This window comes from Anopheles nili, chromosome 2 (genome assembly GCF_943737925.1).
Source record: "Anopheles nili chromosome 2, idAnoNiliSN_F5_01, whole genome shotgun sequence".
In the NCBI taxonomy this organism is placed as follows: Eukaryota; Metazoa; Arthropoda; class Insecta; order Diptera; family Culicidae; genus Anopheles; species Anopheles nili.
The window spans coordinates 76,057,236-76,073,949 of record NC_071291.1 but is presented as its reverse complement, the minus strand read 5'-3'; the positions used below and the strand labels follow the sequence as shown (position 1 = coordinate 76,073,949).

Here is a 16,714-nt window from a genome sequence, read left to right as displayed (position 1 = left end):
TTATAGCCGTTTTAGCACTTTCCGGTTTTAACACAAGACGTGTTTTTCAAACCATTAAAAAATCTCAATAAAACTTTTAATTCTGAAAAATATAGTAAAAAAAATCAAATAATGTTTATCTTATGTAAAAAATTGATTTCCTTCTTGAATTAAGTAAATATAATATGATATATGAATTAAATTGAAACATTTCAGAACGAAAATTGATCCACTGTTTTAGCACAAATCTCACGCAAAACAAACTGTCAAACTATGGTTCGATTTTGAACAGAGCTCGTTTGTTTATCATTTCTCGTGCAGTTTGTTATTGTTAGTTTATTTTGCCGATCGTTTTAAAAGCATATTGTTCTATTAAATGTTTGAGCCAGTCATACTATCGCTGGAATATAATCCAAAGCTAGAGCCTGCATTCTCCTCCCCACAGTCATGTTATTTGTGGCCAAAGGAAAGTGAACGGAAAGAATGGAGCCTATTTCAGGGGATGCCAGCGGTGTGTCGACTACAGAACGGTCGTCGCTTTCTCTGGCGAATATACACCCACTTGGATCGGAATTCTTCCCACAGAGAAGCGTACTTTGGCCATCAAGCAGTTGAGCTTACGGGCTTTAGATCGCCCGGAGCTGGAAACAACAACGAAGACTACACGCTAATCGAAGCCACGGAGATCCAGCATCCGCTAGCAGATTTCGATGAAATCACTCTCGACGTGCGACTCGATTGTTCTAGACTCAATGTAGAGTTGCTTCTGACGACCGACTGCCTGTGTGAGATGTTGCGCGCCTTTCTAACTAATGCATTCTTCTGCCGAGCTTCCCGAATTGATTTTAGCTACCTTCGAGACAGAAATATGGGCATCAGCACCGCTTATGTGCGAGATACGCAAGGACCTTCCGAGTACGGAGAAATTGGCAAGAACACGTCCATCAAAATCGGTCAGTTATTCTTCCATCCAGAATCATCATCACCAAAGCTGCTATTAGCAGGCTTGGAGAACGCTCGTCTACAGCTAGAAGAAGCTCTTGCGGAACGATGTTCCGTCCTTATTACCGGTCCGAGTGGCACCGGAAAGAACAGTCTCGTGAAATCGATTGTACAAGAGAAGAACCTTCCCCTGTTCGAAGTGCGAGGGTTGCATTTTATCCGCTCGCTACCCGGAGAAACGGAGGCTGAGCTGCGTAAAACATTCCTCCGGGTTCAGCTATTTGATGAGCTAATCGAAGGAACGAAACCGTGCATTCTGTTGGTGAAGGACATCGACACGGTGTGTCCGAAGATCGCCGGAAACATGAAGAACGAAGAGTTTGCGAACATAGCCCGAATCGGTTCCCAGCTTGTATCGCTGGTCGATCAGTACACGGAGCGGTGCAAAAATCTCATCGTTATCGGTCTCACATCGAACATCGAAGGTCTAGACAACCGGCTTCGGAGGCCCGGCCGATTAAACAACGAAATTGCGCTTGGAGTGCCGTCGAAAGAGCAGCGAATTGAAATTTTACGATGCTTCAACGCGCGCACTGTCAACGTGTTACGTGACGCTCATTTGGAGGAGATTGGCAAACGAACAGCGGGCTATGTAGGAGCGGAACTCGAGCTGCTTTTCTACAACATCGTAAGGGAGATGGACCGAGGCTGTGTCTCGTTCGAGCAGGCTCTTGTTGAGGTACAGAGAAAGCATCGCCCTAGCAGCCTTCGAAACGCAACCGGACTAGTCGGAGAGGAGAAGTTACTGACGCTTGATTCCTTCGGTGGCATGCCAGAGCTCAAGGTTCTACTGCGACTGTGCGTGATGGAGCAGCTGGCGAATCCTGATCGATTCCAGCGCCTCGGAGTTCACCCCTTAAAGGGCATTCTACTGTACGGACCGCCGGGATGTGCAAAGACGACCCTCGCCAAGTGTTTAGCAGCGGAATCGGGCATGACATTCCTGTCGCTCTCGGCAGCCCAAGTCTACTCTCCGTACGTCGGAGATGCGGAGAAGCTCATCACCCGTGTCTTTAACGAAGCACGCACAAACGCCCCGGCGGTGGTTTTTCTGGACGAAATCGATTCACTCGTGGGCAATAGAGGAACAGCTGGCATGGGCGGAGGCTCTGGAGCCGTTAACATGGGCGTGCTGTCCACTTTGCTGATGGAAATGGACGGCATCGGGCAGGCGGAACAAACAGCTAGCGCGTTGAGTGAAGATGCCAAGCGAGTCATCGTCATAGCAGCTACAAACCGACCGGATATGATTGATGACGCTTTGTTGCGACCGGGAAGGCTAACTAAACTGATCCACATACCAGCCCCGGATCAGGCCACACGTCTAGCTATTCTGGAGAAGCTGGGCGAAAGCATTCCGTTTGCAGATGACGTGGACCTGACAAGTATTGCAGAGCGGACGGAGCGGTTCTCTGGCGCAGATCTACAGAATCTTTGCACACAGGTAATACGAATTCACGCCCAAACGCATTAACGTAACTAAAAGCCTCTTTTGTACGTGCTCTGTGCAGGCCGCGCTAGAAGCAGCAGTGGAGGATATTGCAGCAAAAGTTGTCACAAAGTCACACTTTCATCGTGCGTTTAAGGACGTTCGTCCTTCGTTGACTGAGCAGCAGATCGAATGGTATCACAATTACGAAGCGAACCGGCAAAGATAATGATTCTTTTGTATTTGATTTGTGCTTTGGAGAAATAAAGCTTTAAAAATAATAAAACCACACTGTTATTGTCTTTTGGCTCACAAACATCCGCAGTAATTGAATTTATGGACAAACAAACGACATTGCGGGCACTTATATTCACAAAGAACATGGTCATTCAAGCAATTAAACACTGCAGCGTGTTAAGGGAAAAAAAATTAAATAATGAAGAAAAAAGTCTCGGCGCACTTTTTGGGCGAAAAAGTGAAAATTTTTGCAAAAGTAACAGGAGAGCATGACAGTCAAGAGGTTGAAATTTCCAAAATTGTGAAATATTTCCCACGTGCAAAACGCTTAAAGTTTCAATTTTTTACCAACAGACGGCGCTGCAAAGTATAACAGTTGAAATATTTCACAAGTGGAAATATTTCAAAACACTAGCGCCACCTATGAGTGAATAGCCAAAGCAAATTTTTAGCACAGTCAGCGCCATCTACTTTTCAACATGTGAACTTAAAGCGTTATTATTTTTTAAGCGTTTTTCGCGGTTGAAGCGTTTATATTTTTGATAATGTTTACCTCTTAGGTAGCATGCGCTCCTGTTACTTTTGCGAAAAACTTTTCAAAGTTTCGCTCAAAAAGTGCGCTGAAAGATTTTTTTCTCCATTATTTGATCTTTTTCACTTAACACGCTGATGTTTGATCGCTTCAAATGAGCATGATCTTAGCGAAAATACGTGTTCGTAACACCGTATGAACACCTTTTATTTGATCAAATCGCAATAATTTGCAAATTGTTGTACACTTTTGAATTCGAGGAGCATTCTCGCAGTTGCTTTCTAATCACGTGCTGAAACATTGTCGAGCTTCCAGAGCACGGTTGTTGTATGAATTCTAAAAAGTTCTACCTAATAAAACCGTATAAAATAATGAGTTTTGGATGAAAAGTAAAGAAGAAATTCGGTTAACTCAATCTGATACGAAAGAAACCGTTGCGCCTGATTCAGCAGATGCTTGTGCTTCAAATACTCACAAAATAAATAGAACTATTTATTTCTTCGATTGAATCTACATCCTTGAAGGTATAAAAATCCTCGCTGAAATGTAATGGTCAAAAATGAATATTGCTCCAACGAAAAAAGCTGTTTTTGGCTTTGATAAATTCATGCTATATGGATTCTCATCAGCATATATTTTAAACTTCTTATAATAGAAGAGAAAAAGGACCTCAGACCTTTCATAAGATAAATTTGGCACCCCTTACTTTAACAGCTTCCAGCAGTGTTGTTGATTTAAGTATTCCGTTTCCAGCAAGCTGTTTAATTCATTCTTTATTCATGAATACGATTAAAAACGAGCATAAAAGAGTACTTGGCACTGCGCTGCTAAAACTCTGTATTAGAACTCTCCCTTTAGAAATAAAATAGCTACTAAAAGCCGCGTTGGTTGAGTAAAATTTCAAACGAAAGCACAACGATCTCTCAAATAGCAACCGTTGGTCCTAAACGTCCTGCTTGGAATCGGGACCCGCTTAAAACGCGAGACTAATTATGTTGTCGAACGCGAAAACGCGCCAACGTGATCATCGAAACCCGCACCAAAACACCGTTGTAGTGCAAAATCGATGCAAGATACGCGAAAGGATAGCAAATGCTTCCGATAAGATCGCTATCACGGTGGCCGCATACTTACGATTCTCTTCCGTTCGCTGTTGAACAGGCTGGTGCCGGCGGATTGCCATCGGGAAAAGGACACGCTCGAATCACACAACAGAACACGGTAAGGTACACGCCTGCTAACGTTGAAAAATCGCTTGGCGCCGATCGACTTATCTCGATCGAAGGCGTCGGCAGAGGGCCGTTTTTCTTTCCTTTATTTTATCGTACCGCGTATCGAACTCTGCACAACACTCTGAACACAACCCAACCAGATGGCGCACATGGAGAGCGCGTATGATATTGCTTACTGAGGCGTAGGTAAATACCTAAACTCAACATCGACCTGAGTGAGGTTGAGACATGATAACAGCACAGCGATCGATTATCGCGCTCGTACTCGCGGTGATAAGAAGCTCGGGGTTGGGGATTTAAATCCATTTCTCCATGGTGCACTAGCTCCTCAACGTGTATGTGAGTTACTTTGGCTTATTATTGCAACAAAAACCAGCCAAACAAACACATAACCTCCAGGACCTATGCTGCAACTCTCCGATGCGTCGGATAACGCGGAATTCTCGCGGGAATTTGGACAACTAACGGCCAAGTGGTATCTTATCACCTTGTTTTTTCCGTATCTGTGTGTGTGTGTGTGTGTGTGTGTGTCCGTGTGAAGGACTGTGTGCGATAGTGTGAAAAAGCTCTTATCAGAAACAATACGCGGTGCCTTCGATTGCGCTGAATGGTGTGACAACGCGAACGATTCGATTCGAACGCCAGCATGCTCAATTCGATAAAAAAAAACCTGGCATCGAACCGTCGGCAGTCTTACTCGATCCGTGAATGTAACTGGAAGTGTCCTCAGGTGGTTTCTCAGGAGCTTAGCTCACTCGTGACGTAGGTATGTAGTGCTGGGCAGGTGTTCTTATCGTCAGTACTCGATCGATGACCAAATCAAACGCCATTCGTCGGCCAAATTGGCGTAGGGTAATCCGTTTAATCCGGCGCCATCGCCGGTGCCAGTGATTCTATTGCGCATATTACATTAAAATCCCTCTGATACGGTGCTAGGTGAAGGTGTTTCGAAAGGCGAAAGGCACCACAGTGTGTGACAACCGCGTAACATCCCTGATAACGTCGCGGAATGATGGATTAATTGAACCGCGATTTTATTGATAGTTGCGTCTCTGTCAGCCAGCAGTTGTCTATCGTTGAAGATGGACCTTTTTCAAAAATAAGGAGCAACAAAACAAAAATCACGGCAATTGTTTTCAACACGTCTGAATCGGTGGAATCGGTGAGAGGTGTCTGGTGTCATTTGGTGTTCAGTGGAAATGGTGATCAATATAAATCGGGCTCTTGTTGGTGCTCCGTTGGTGATGTGATAAGACGGTTGCGAGTGGTTTAGGGCTCTCTTCATCGCCAATGGAACAAGAACCGGGGGTGTATTTCTTTTGTTTCAAGGCTAACGTGTCACTGAAGTGTCGGAGAGCCATTGGGAGTGGCCTAATACCGGAAAGCCGTTTTTCCTAGTGCGCTTAAATCGAAGCTCTTTCGTTCCATTTTCCACAGGGAAATACCCGCCGTCGTTAAACGTCCGACGAAATGCTCGTTTTGTTATCATATCAAACGCTGCGAGTAAGAGTTGAGTGAGTTGTGTGTAAAAAAAGCAGCACTTTCGTTTGATTGCGAATCGAAAAGTGATGTAAATTAGTAATGGTGCAGTTGCTCATTATACTAGGCGTACTACTCGGTAGTGGGTGGACGCTTCCACAGGAAGAAATCGTTATCATTGGGCTCGCAATGGAGGCGAATGGCGTGAGTAAGCCATCGTTGCGAGAAGCACCAATAAATGAACTGCCACAACCCACACCCGAGCCTGTGGTAAAGTCCTGCGACTCAGCTAACGTGAGTATCGTCGTGATGAAATCCACCGTAAATGTTCCTGAGTGGAGTGGGTTGCTGAAAAGCACCAACGTGTCGTACGAAGTGCAGGTTTTATGGCTCAACCAATACCTCAACCGAAGCGAGAAGAACAAACGGTTAAAGTCGTCGTCGATTCGAGATCTGAAGCTCCCGGTGCAGGATCTCTGTAACATTCGGCAGCTAACCGTTTGTCAGTTTGACCTACGATCGTACCAGTGTACTTGTGCATCTTGGACACCTCCGACATCGAAGTTTAATAAATTTCACGTGCATGGATCGGATCGTTCGTACGCGTTGGGTTTTCACACGAGTAACAGCCGGTGTTTGAAGAAGTATGTTGTGTTTTCCGAGTGCGTAGATGTAAACGTGACGGCTCCATTCGTCAGTCTAGAAAACATGATACCCTGCCGCGAAGGGTTTGTTAAGGTTGATGCGATCGTCCTGAATGAAGCCAACGTGAGTAGCTTGGTGCAGGTTGAAGTTTATCCCGAGGCACAGACACAGGTGGAAAATGTCGTCGATGTAAGCGTACCAAAGCAGTCAAGAGCACAGTGGCCCTCTTCGGAGAATGTAACCGTTTCTAAAATTGACGACGTTTGGCTAAATACAACCGTCTGCTACGATCCTGTCACACAGCTCGAATTAGCTTCTTGCAGCAATGTATCCGTGACCAATCGTTTGACTAAAATGACTAAAGAAGATGTCACTATAGCCACTAAAGTAGATGCAGGTGTTCTACCCTTCGTACCACCTATATGTCCCGTGCGGCCGACCTTGATCACGGGTGAAGCCAGCGTGAAACCACAAGCAGTTGGTCCCGTACGGGATCTGCGCGCAAATACGGATCTCGATCGAACGGTGGTGCTCACCTGGCGACCACCAATAGAAGGCACACAGTGTATCAAGGAGTATGTCATCACATGGGCCTCAGAAAGCCGCACCATCGATGCATCGAACACAACGTACTTCGTGACGAATCTGGAACCATGCACGACGTACGAATTCACCGTCAACTCAAACGATCACATCAACGAAAAGGGAACACCCAACAACATCTCCGCAACAGTGCGTGAACTGCAGCAGCTCTCCGAAGTGACCGAACTAGAGCTGTATGAGGTGGAACCGCGATCACTTTCCGTCAAGTGGAAACCACCCATCAACGGGACGAACTGCGTGCAATCGTACCGAGTTGCGGCGTGGTATAACTCACCCGAAACCGCTCAGGATGTTACGGTGTTCTCGAACACGACAAACGATCAGCACGTTACGTTCGGTGAGGTGATCGCTTGCATGGTTTACACGGTGCAGGTGATTCCGATATCCTTCAAAAACAATGACGGACGAAATGAGATTGGCTCGCTCAAGACTAAGGAGCGTACGATCCTTTCTTACCACGTGGAACCGGTTCGCGCGGTGTCGGTCAAGTCGCGTAGTCTGGAACTTTCGACATTGCTGCACAGTGAGAACAACAACAACTGCTTGCTGGTGAGCGTACGCTTTAACTGCACAATGTTGCTGGAAGGCGAGCCTGATCCCACATCACAGGTAGGTCATTTGTGGATCTTTTCGATTTTCGCCAGTAGTGCATTATGGCTTTCGCGCGCTTGCAGGTGGTGAAAGAATTTGTGATTCCTAACACTAACGTCAGCTTCGAAGGGATTGTCGAGCCGTTGGTTCCTTTTTCGATGTACCAGTGTAACGCGCAAATCCAGAACATTGCAGGGTGGTCCGATCCGACACCAGCGTACGAGTTTCAGACGGCAGATGATGGTAATACGGCCGACTGTGGTTCTTCTGGTCGACGGTTAGCGCCTCTGATGGTTTTCTTTTCTTCTGTTTGGTTGTAGTGCCGGAAAGCCCCAGCGTTAAGCAGTTAACGGGCAATAATCGATCGATCGAGATCGTTTGGGAGGCACCTGCTGTTAAAAATGGCATCGTAGTTCGCTATCGAATACACGTGCGTATGATCGCACCAGAATACCCGTTACCGAAACTCTGTGCTCCGTTGGAGGAGTTCAACGAAACGGTGGATCTTCGGGATGAGGTTAGTCCTGATGAAGCCCGAAGCTGGGACGGAGTAGAGTTTCAACACTCGGTTACCAAGCTTAATCCGTACACTTTGTACACGGTCCAAGTGGCGGCCGCTACTGGTGCCGGTTTTGGTCCGTATACAGACCCCGAAGAAGTCGTCACACAGCCTGATGTGTCGAATGTGACGGCGAGCTTTCGCATCGAAGAAGTAGTGGGTCCTGAGCTGGATCAGCCGTACCAATCGTCGGTACGGTTTGTCTGGGATTTGCCGTGTGGATTGCATGGCAAGCTGAAGCGGTTTAATGGGTTAATGCATGGCATTCGCGAACAGGACGCTTCTATTCCGCACGTACTGGCCTGGGAGGTGAACGTGGGAGAAGATGAGGAGATTCAGGACACGTACAGTTACACCGAAGATCGGCTAAAGCCCGAGTACAACTATACGGTTTCGATGAGTGTAGAGGTGGTAGATGTAGAAGAGCTCAGCCAAGACGTTAAGCTACAGTTTGAGTCTCCAGCTGGTAGTAAGTATTTAAGTTGTTGTACGAGGATGTAAGAGCCTGTAATAAAAGTTCCATGGTTTTAGTCCCAACGATCGATTACACGGAGGAATGGTTCAACGTGAACGTGTTCGAGGCCCCAAATCCAACCAACACGGCACGAATAGTACTGGGGAACCTGACGCTCACGTCAGACATAGGAAGCATACGGTACATGGCCCTACTGATATCGGAACGCCTGTGCCAGCAGGATCCGGAGCCACGCACAGACTTCATCAACAGCACCGGAGCGACACAGTGGCCTGACGTATCGGATTGGTACCGTGCGAATAACATGCGCTGCGTGGAGCAATATCAAACAACGCCCAAGTTCTGGAATCCGATGGCACGATCCGAACGAGCCACTCGTCCCGTAGAGTACGTCATTGGGAAGGAAACGTGCGACAAAGGCCAGGAGTACTGCAACGGACCTTTGAAACCGGGTACGGAGTATGCGTTGATCGTGAGGATATTCTCACGCAGTGGCTTCACCGACTCCGCCATGCAGGTGTTCAAAACGGACTCACTCATTAAAGTGGGATTGATCGTGAGCGCTATCGCGGGCTGCTTGTTGCTGGCGTTCATCGGTGGTCTGGTGGTGTTTTGGCGCAAGCAACGGTTGCTTCAACCGGCACAACAGACGAATCGAGCACCTGTCGAGGAACCGGTGGATATTACGCTTAAAAGCTTCCCCAATCAGTACGACGAGCTGTTCCAATCGAACCGGGAGAAGGTTTCGAAAGAGTTCCAAGCGATCAACTACTTCTCGGACGTGGCCCTGCAGGAGACGATCAGCTTCCAGAGTGCGAAGGAGAACGAAAGGAAAAACCGGTACGTGAACATTCTGCCGTTCGATACGAATCGCGTGTTGCTGGACAGCAATGACGATGATGATGGCAGCGTGAATGATTACATCAACGCGTCGTTCGTTGAGGGCTACAAATATCAGAGGGAGTACATCGCCACGCAGGGACCGAAGCATGAGACCTGTTTCGACTTCTGGCGGATGGTGTTGCAGTACGAGATCGAATCGATTGTGATGCTCACGCAGCCGATCGATCACGACAAAAACAAGTGCTACCAGTATTTCCCGCGGTTCGACAAGGTCGCCGAATTTGGGGACATTCGGGTGAAGTGCACCCAGGAGCTGAACTTGTCTCTCTACTTTAAGCGTCTGTTTTTGGTTTCGAAGGTAGGAAGACTTTGCATCGTGAGGTATCCTTTGTGAAGGCTTCATTTCTTTTGTGCGTCTTCTTGCAGGGAAATCTGACAAAGCCCGTGTTTCACTATCACTTCCTCGACTGGCCCGATCACAGCTGTCCCTCTAGTCCAGCTGATCTGATCAAGTTCTCAAAGATCGTACGGGCTGAGCGGAAGAGTTACGCCATACCGTTGGTGGTGCATTGCAGTGCGGGTGTGGGCCGGACGGGCACCTTCATCGCGTTGGACATCATCCTGCAGCGGATGCAGCATGAGAAGAAGATCAACGTGTACGATACGGTGAAACGGTTACGTCGGCAGCGAGTCAAGATGGTGCAGACGCTCGATCAGTACTCCTTTCTTTACCAGTGCTGCCTGGAGTACGTGTCCAAGAGCAATCGAAAAAGTAACTGATCTTTCCAACCCATTATCGCTTGGTTTTCAAACGCATTTGAGTTAGTGCGTGGGTGTAGCTATTTCACGTTTTTATATGCTTCCCCCCACAGAGCCAAAGACAAGCAGCATTGAAGTCATACGCCGCGACGACAAAGGTAAACGATTTCCTGATGTGATCGTAGAGATGGATCAACAGGTGTCGGTGGGCAGCGGTGGCAAGCCGTTGTTCAACATAAAGTTTCCCAGGTCCGTCAACTCGGGGCTGGGAAACGTAACCAGCTTTGCACCCAGTGACATTGGTGACAGTGGCGATAAATGATCCTGAAGGATCGCCATATTTTCTTAAGCTAGCTAAAGGAGCAGCAGCACTACACTTGCATGTTGGTCCTGTCTGATATTTTTTACCCATCGTGTATTATTATTTAGAAAAAAGTGCATTTAAAATGCCGTCGTCTTACGTATGCTTTACTGTGTTAAACTAAGATTAATTTATTGTGAATAAAACAGTGCAAATAACACCGCTGGATAGTGGAATCCTTGTTTTGACTTTCGGGTCTCAAAGCTTGCGAACGCTTTCTTGTACCTCGTAGTAGTGATACACTATTTCATAGACGCTTTTATTTAACGCTGAACTCTAAATGCTTACAACGAAAATTGTCAGGACGGCGCGCGCTCATTCTGAATCAAACAGAACAAAATGAAACAGAGTACGATGAACGGTGGAAATCAGTTCACGCTTCGTAAATATGTACATAGAAATAATGCTTAAAATCAGGTCAAACCGTGCCTCGACTTGTCAGGCAGGGTGAGTTGAAACGCATGAGCTATAGGCTTTTCCTCTGCTTTATCCCGTGTTGTTCATAAATAATTTCGAACCTTGAAGAACGGAAAGTAGCGCATCCTTATCACAACCAACTGTTGCTGGGGTTGGGCTTTGTTTTTATCGCTCGTTCATGGAGCTGGCTATTGACTATCCATCTTGCATGATTGTTTTTACTGAGTATATGCATAAAAGTGTGCTTTCGACAGCCTTTAACAGCAAGAAGGTCGGCAGCCACGTTCACAGCTTCTCGCCACTCATATTGAGCATATTGTAGTAGTTATGATCGGGAAACCGCTCCAGCTCGATGTAGTCCGTCTCGGTTTGCAGCAACCGATCGAGCATCTCGACCACCTCCGGGAAACCGGGCCGCTCGTTCGGATCACCCGCCCAACAGTAAAACATGATGTTGTACAGCTCCCGGCGGCAGTGTTCCGGCTTCTCTAGCCGGTAGCCGTCACGCACTTTGCGCATCACGTCCGCGGCCGCAATGCCTGGATAGGGCGTAGATCCAAGCGTGACGATCTCCCACATCAGTATGCCGAAGCTCCAAATGTCGGACTTGACGGTGAAAATATTGTCGTACAATGACTCCGTTGCCATCCAGCGGATCGGAAGCCGACCTTCGCTCTTTCGCTCGTACACCTTCGACGTGACGATGTCTCGCGCGAACCCAAAGTCCGCCACCTTGCACGTGTGATCCTCGGTGATAAGGATATTCCGCGCAGCCAGGTCACGGTGGATGATCTACAAGTAGAGAATTAGGTCATATAATCAGTTGTCGATGGAGTGATAAAAGCATTACTACACTTACCCCACGTGACGTTAGGAAATCCATGCCGCGAGCAACTTGGAACATGAACGACGTGAGGTCTCCAGAGGTTAGAATCTTCGACTTGCCATGAGTATTACCATAGTGTCTGGAAGAGCAAGTGTCAGGCAAAAAGAAGTCATTAAACCCAATCTGTTATTATCTCAGATACTACAACACTCGACGTACTTCTCCACTCGTGAGTTCCGTAGGAAGGTTTGCAGTTTGCCCATGTTGACAAACTCGAGTATAACGAAGATCGGATCCTTCTCGGTGCAGCAACCGAGCAGACGGACCACGTTTATGTGCGGTTCGAGCGATTTGAGCACCTGCAGCTCGGAAAGCAGGTCGTTTCGTTCGGCTTCGCTGGCATTTTCCTTGAGTGTCTTTACCGCAGTCACCGAGATTCCCTCGTGTCCATCAATGTCGGTGGCTTCGCAGCGCCATACCTGCCCAAACGCGCCCTCACCCAGGATGTTGAATACCTTCAGCCGATGGCGCGGGAACTCCCAGCGATCCTTCGCGATCGAACCGTTCGATTCCTCCGACAACTGCGAGGTGGCCTGCAGATGTCCACCGGCGTCACGCTCCCAAGGTGACGTGTACCGGTTGCTGAACGCCATCGGGCCCGTCCAGTGGCTCAACCCGATCGAGTTGCGACTGTCCTCGGTGGTCGAGGTAATGTTGCTGCTGAGATTGCTTTGGTTTGACTTTTTGGCTTTATCGATTTTGTTCTTCTTCTTCAGGGTCTTGCTGAGCGCGCACAGGTACTTGCGGAAGAAGCAGATCGCGATCAGCCCGGCGGTCACGAAGATGATCGCGACGGAGATGATAACCGGGAGCAATATTTTCACCGTGTTCGTCTCCTCGTGCGGGTGTGCATGAGCGTGAATCGGAGTCACTGTCGTAGAGGTGGTCAACGCCGGTCTTTCCGTAACACTAGGTGGATGAGCCGTAGTTGGATATGGTGGTCGAGCATTAGGAGTCAGTAGAACTCCATTGGCAGCGTACCCACTGATGGGAGCTCCAAGACCGTGATTCCCGCTAGGCGAGGACTCGACCGGTGCTACCGAACCATTCACCGGCACAGGAACAGGTCGGTCCGGGTAGGTTTTGGTCTGTTTGGTAGGCACCGAAGACGGTGGCGTAACAGGGACACTTGCCACTTCTTGGTCGATCGTCGGTGGACGTCTGGTGAACTCCGGTGGGAGCTGTGATATGGGAATCTGTGGCCGTGAACCGATACCTGGCAGGTTAAAGCTGGATGGCAGGATCTGGCGGATATTCTCCATGTTTGGTATGAACTGTGAGCCACGGGTATTGTACAGCCCAGTGGCATTCTTGCTGACAATGTTTACGAACACCTCGTTCTTGGACGTGACACTGCCATCGCTGACAGTGACATAGACGAAGAAATTTTGATCCGCACGTCCTTTGACGCTTTGATTCAGATATACTAGCCCGGTATTCGGATCGATCTCGAACGGTTGTTGCTGACCGGGGACTAGCGCGTCCAGCCCGAACTCGAGCTTGTCGTTCTCGTTGTCCTGGGCCTTGACGCGAGTGATCAACGTGCCGACGGTCGTGTTTTCCGGTATCTGCCAGTGGCGGTCTACCACAATCACCGGTGGTGTGTTGAGATCCTGACATTCTGCAAAAGACGGCGCAAAAGACAAAGGTCAGACGCTGTGTAATCAGTTCGAGGCGATGACCACTAGATCATTCACTCGCCGGTTCCTAGTGCCCTTCACAGCGAACCTTCAATGTACCTGTTTGGTGAATAAATCTTCACCAAGTACCCAATCCCCAAAGCCGTCTGGCCTTCGCGCTAACAAATGGCTCCCGCCCTCCCCAGAACAAAAATGGACCCCTCCTCCACCATAACAACGGCAGAACAAGCAGGGCGTCTCGCAGGTTGAATAATTTTCGAATTTACTTCCTATCAAACCGAACGACCTTCGACTGGAAGCTGCCCCAGCGCCCTGTTCGGTCAGGCAGGTTCGGTGCAAGATCCGCTCGTAATCACCAGGCGCAGGCTCACGGCCGTTGAATGGACGGAAATTATACGACTAGTCCGGCTTCCGACTACCAGGAGGAGTAGGTCTATAATCACTCCGCGGATGGCACCACGAGCCATCTAATGACCGTGGGGACCTCGAAGTCCTCGCGTTGCATATCACGACACTTGCTCCGGTGTGGCCGAGGTGTTTAGCGGACGATTGAAGGACTGGGACATAAACAAAATGTTTTGTTGTCGATCACCAGTGATCCTCCGCCACGCTTTAGTCGTCCTCCGTTCCGTTTGCCACCCAGTCGCTAGTGATCCGCGAAACGATCGCGACGGACTTCGGAAAACCGGTCGGACAGCTTTCGGACTGGTGAAGGCGACGCCTGGTGGTCAAGATGGAGGACCACTTTCATTTTAGCCCGTCACGCGTTCATCGCGAGCACACCGCGGGAGACGGTGCCACCATTCGCTTTCTATCTGGTACTACTGAGATGGCGCATGATGGGTACGATCCCGATGTGAATCCATCGCTTGCTACTTGCTTGGTGAGCAAATTATACCCTCAGCCGATTGTTCTCTTATTCCTATCTCCTGATCGCAACACGTGTTAGTATACCTGCCCACTTAACGTGGCCCATCTGCTTACCTGCACCGGGATGCTGTAGAACGATCGTCAGCCATGCAAACACGATTAGGCAATGGCGCATGTGCAACAACCCACCGGCTGACGTCATGCACCGGCCGTGCGTCGCCATCTTGCTGCGAGCGTGCATTCTGAAAAGCCCAGGGATGCTACTCCACAGAAGGAGGAAGAATCTCCCGACCGCAGTAGTCACGCGGTCATCGAACAAGTCACTCTGACGCGTTCCGTCCTACGCCCTTTATCACGTTTGACAGTTCCGATCCGGTGGAGGATGTTTTGTGTGTCCAACTCGATGGACGCTTTCTCGCGCACAAGAAGGAACAGGAAAGGGCGTACGCACCGAAATTCCTGCCCGGTTCGATATGCAAAATGGGGATGAGCGGTTTCTTATCTCGTTTAACTTTACGTAACCACCACGACGCTTGTCGCAGGAAGGGTTGTTAGCTGGTGTCGTTCGGTTTCACTTTCGGTTACATAGTTCGAACCCGGCGACATTTTCGTACGTTGCTCTGGCTTCTCTGGGGGTCTCGACCACCGCCTTTCCTTAGGACCTACGCCACACACTGACACTGTCACTTTGCCTGCTAATGTTTGTCGTCGGTGGTTAGAGGAATTGGTTTTTGTTCCACTATATTGCGTATTAATTCACACGTTTGCGTGCTGGCACAGGGCAAGACTCACTCATAACTCATGACGTGCTCTTTTGATCGATTGGGTCACATTTTAGTGATGACGTGGATGACGGGCGGCTTTTGAATGTGGGTACTAAATAGAGGGGTAGAAACGGTGGTAAATTGAATGGCTTAATCGACAGAGAGAAGCAAATTAACCAAAAAAGGCAGCTCTTGGTTTGATTGGAGAAGAAACCATCTTCAGAAGAAAGGAATTTATTTTATTGCGTATTTTGGGTCGTTTCAACCTTGTCCTAGCACGTTCAAATACGACATCATGCAAACAAACAAACAAACAAATAAAACAATTGATGGTTATAAAACAACAGTCAAACACCTTATAAATTAATATAATTTCATTGATTCCGAATGCAACATGGACCCTAATTGAGTGGTACAAACACCACACTGACCGTTCACCGAGTTTTCGAAAGTAAGGCACACAGGGGTCGATTATGTGCCGAATTTTCCCGATAACGTCTGTGCAGGCCGTTAGCGGACGCCTGCTACGATAAAAAAAAAATAAAAACACCCATCTCTGTGCCGCCCATCCCCTACTTATGCTTTCACGCTGCAGCTCCGATGTGCACTGATTCCGCTTTTCACTCAATGATTCACGCGGGCCTCGATTTGTTGTGTTGTGTTGTTTTTTTCTCTACACGTCTACGTTGCTTTTGATTAAAAAGCTATATTTTACTCGCAACCGCTCGAAACAGAGAAACAAATGGTAGAAAAGACACGCGCGCAGTTAAATCGAATGAATGAAAAAGAAACAAAAAAACTACCCCCAGAGCCGTGACGTCGGTAGCGATCGCTCTCCTGACGTCCGTGTCCGTGAGGGTGGTGGTGAGTTTTCTCTTTCACTGACCCTGAGGCGATGATCCTTGCATTTCGGACTCCTTCGTCTTCTTAGGGCCGAACCTCACCCCGTTGCTATGTTCAGTCGATGCAATGCGTGTTTTTTTAGCTTCCTTTCTGCCCTTTCATTTATTGTTCCATCTGTCGTTGTACAGACACCAACACGGGCGCCGTTTTTTGCACACACTCTCAAACGCGACGCCGGATTCGCAGCAAAGTGAAAGATGGAAAACCGCACGGGTGAAAGACAGGAAAAAATGGCTCTTGCAGGCGATTTCTTAGCGGTGAAGGTGCATCCGAACGAGTGGGGCGTCTTCAATACGGATGAGTGGTAGGGGTGTCTTCCGTCTTGGCATGGAACAACACGCAGTTGCAGTTGCCCCACACGCCACCTTCAAACCCTTGCACGAAGTCACCTTTCCCCATTTCCGTCACCACATTTCACCGTTACCGTACCGATTTCTCTTTTTCTTTCACTTCCACTATAAGCCGCTCACTCGCGCGCACTCATTTTGTTTCGGCCTTTTCCTGGAGC

The 16,714-nt window shown here is 48.3% G+C and overlaps 3 protein-coding genes across 3 annotated transcripts; 2 read left to right on the top strand and 1 right to left on the bottom strand.

The window, feature by feature from the left end:
• Nucleotides 1-355: 355 nt before the first annotated feature.
• LOC128720524 (ribosome biogenesis protein SPATA5L1) lies at nucleotides 356-2,639 on the top strand. The gene is made up of 2 exons (XM_053814198.1): nucleotides 356-2,425; nucleotides 2,493-2,639. The coding sequence occupies exons 1-2, from the start codon at nucleotides 356-358 to the stop codon at nucleotides 2,637-2,639; spliced, it is 2,217 nt and encodes a 738-aa protein (XP_053670173.1).
• A 3,353-nt stretch (nucleotides 2,640-5,992) lies between these two features.
• On the top strand, nucleotides 5,993-10,687 carry LOC128730174 (phosphatidylinositol phosphatase PTPRQ). The gene is made up of 6 exons (XM_053823206.1): nucleotides 5,993-7,747; nucleotides 7,813-7,972; nucleotides 8,050-8,757; nucleotides 8,820-9,964; nucleotides 10,033-10,378; nucleotides 10,479-10,687. Exons 1-6 carry the CDS (start codon nucleotides 5,993-5,995, stop codon nucleotides 10,685-10,687), a joined length of 4,323 nt encoding a protein of 1,440 aa, XP_053679181.1.
• A 280-nt stretch (nucleotides 10,688-10,967) lies between these two features.
• LOC128730819 (tyrosine kinase receptor Cad96Ca) lies at nucleotides 10,968-14,762 on the bottom strand. Its single transcript, XM_053823900.1, has 5 exons — nucleotides 14,654-14,762; nucleotides 13,086-13,650; nucleotides 12,189-13,043; nucleotides 12,003-12,108; nucleotides 10,968-11,935 (listed from the first exon to the last, which is right to left on the bottom strand). The coding sequence occupies exons 1-5, from the start codon at nucleotides 14,760-14,762 to the stop codon at nucleotides 11,429-11,431; spliced, it is 2,142 nt and encodes a 713-aa protein (XP_053679875.1). The 3' UTR covers nucleotides 10,968-11,428.
• Between the last annotated feature and the right edge of the window lie 1,952 nt (nucleotides 14,763-16,714).